This window comes from Trichechus manatus, unplaced genomic scaffold (genome assembly GCF_000243295.1).
Source record: "Trichechus manatus latirostris isolate Lorelei unplaced genomic scaffold, TriManLat1.0 scaffold00128, whole genome shotgun sequence".
Lineage (NCBI taxonomy): Eukaryota > Metazoa > Chordata > Mammalia > Sirenia > Trichechidae > Trichechus > Trichechus manatus.
The window spans coordinates 4,553,976-4,556,393 of NW_004444064.1; the positions used below are offsets into that span (position 1 = coordinate 4,553,976).

A 2,418-nucleotide genomic window follows, 5' to 3' on the forward strand; every position below is an offset into this window, starting at 1 on the left:
AGTTTGTTATACATTTTACTCACCTCTCTAGAAACCCAGGTCTGGTATAGCATTTCCCAAACTGGTAACGAGATTCTATTACTTTGCTCTGGAAAGAAGGTTCTGGGGTCAAATATAGTTAGGAAATACTAGGTAAACAAACATTAACCAGTTCCTCCCTGCAGGACTTATCAGTGTCTTTAACAGATGAATCTGTACTGCAAATCTCCACGGGGGACACTCTTGCACTTATGGGGCATACACTCTTTCTTGTCTGAGTACATGTTAACATCCTCTGGACACCACGTGGAAGAGGCTTGCAGAGTAGAAAGAACACGGAATTCCTTGACAGATGACCCAACTGGATCAGTTCCTGTGTTATCATACGGAAGCCCATCAGTGTCTCTAAGCTTCAGGCCCCTCATCCATCAAATGGGTCTGATGGTAAATTACCTGACTTCAAGGATGTTGCAATGACTAGATGTCGTATATGAAGGTGCTTTATAAGAATAACGCACTTCACAAAAGGAATAATGGTCATCACCAACCACTTCATTGGGGGAATAGCAAAAAACACAAGTCACGACCTGCTACAAAAGTGAAAGTGGTGGAGCCAGCTGGGATGTGGGTTTGCCTGAAGACTCGGGAGGTGGTGCCCAGGGTGCTGGAGGGCACTAGGGCGCTGGGCTGATGGGGTCCTTGGAGATGGGCGTGCTGGGCAGGGACTTCAGGTACTCCAGGTGCCTCCTGGCATCCTCCTGGTTCTGGCGCACGTAGTATACAACGTAGGCGATCACCATGGCGAACCAGCCAAACATGGTGACCAGCATGGCCACATCGGTGGTCCTGTGGTGGGTACTGCAGAAGCTGACGCCGGCATCAAGGGCCTGGATCAGTGGCTTCCCCACGAACTCCTCCCGCACGGAGGTGTGGCAAGCAATAGCATCCGCAGAGTCGGGGTCCAGCCGCAGCCCCCACAAGGCCTCTTGTAGGGCACACTCACAGTGCAGGGGGTTGTGGGACAGGCGGACTTGAGCGCTGAGCTTGCCCAGGGCGTCCTTGGGGATCCTGCGGATGCGGTTGTGGGACAGGTCCAGCAGCCGCAGACCCCCAGCCAGGCCAGCGAAGGTCGCTGGACCAATGGTCTCGATGGCGTTCCCAGACAAGTCCAGTTCCTTCAGCTGGCTCAGGTGCTGGAAGGCTCCGTCAGGGATGCGGGTGATCTGGTTGGCATCAAGCTTCAGAAGCACGGCATCAGTGGGGATGTCCTTGGGGACCTCCCGAAGGCCAGTGGCACTGCAGTGCACAGCCACCACTCCTGCATGCTCAGGACACTGGCAGCCCTGTGGACAGGCGGCCCTCAGAGGCAGGCAGAAGAGGAGGAGGAGGCAAGGCCCTCCCTTGGGGACCTGCAGGGATGAGGGGCTCTGTCTGTTCAGGGGGGCCATCCTGCCTTGGGCCAGTCCTGCCATCTATGCTCGCCTCCACTCCCTAGGCAGCCGGCTATATGAGCAAGCTTCCCTCGAAGACATAAACTCTCTTCTTATGCGCCAAGGAAAACGGCTCACTCTGCGTTCTAAGAGAGAAAAGGAAAGAGAGTGAGAGAGAGGGCGGGAGCCATCGGCGCTGCTCGTGTGGGCAGGTGGACCTGGGCACCTTTTGGGAAGGCCCTAAATTGAAGCAGCTGCCCAGTGGGGGTCACCCTTCTTTAAACAGACCTGCCCTGTAACTTACCCCGAGACTCCCAAAGGGGCTAGAAGACCAGCTCATCACGAAGGAGGACGTTCACACTGACCGCTGGCTGGGCGCACCCATCGCACAGATGGAGGAGCCGAGGCTGAAGGAGCACGCGGAGGACAGGGGACAGACACCAGCCCGTGCGCCCTGTCACCCTGCCCTAGCTCTTCCAGGAAGCCTGGCTGCCGGCTTTTCCCTGGGAGCTCCCGGAATGCCATGTCAGACAGGATCACTCAGCGACCCAGAGGGAGCGAGCGCGCGCACCACCGCGGCCAGCCGGTATTGCTTGCTGAAAGCTTAATTGCTTGCTAATTTTGACAGTTTTAAAAAATGATAATAAATAAACCCTTCTCCGGTCCGTGGTCCAGCCCTAAGGGGAACAATTACCAGCACCAGGCGCGGGGTCATCCCCTGTGTTTTAAATTATGTTGGGGGGCTGGGGGGAGAGGAAGCAAAGCCTTGGTGGGCTGGAGGTGGCGGGGCCGCGCAGCGGCGAGTGCGGGGGTGGCTAGGACCCGGGGCCCGGTGGGTTGGGGGCGGGGGGCTTTACCTGGGTGGTGTCCGGCTGCCGCCCAGCGGCTCCGCCGAGAGCGAGCCAAGCGCCGCGCCACGCCCGGCGCGCTGCGCTGCCAGCGGACTCTACTCCCACGCCCCGAGCCGCGGACGTACACGCGCGCCTATGGGCGGGGCCTATGGGCGGGG

The 2,418-nt window shown here is 58.1% G+C and overlaps 1 protein-coding gene across 1 annotated transcript; it reads right to left on the reverse strand.

Moving 5' to 3' along the window:
• Positions 1-653: 653 nt before the first annotated feature.
• On the reverse strand, positions 654-1,451 carry LRRC3 (leucine rich repeat containing 3). Its single transcript, XM_004384798.2, has one exon. It carries the CDS (start codon positions 1,449-1,451, stop codon positions 654-656), a length of 798 nt encoding a protein of 265 aa, XP_004384855.2.
• Positions 1,452-2,418: the final 967 nt, after the last annotated feature.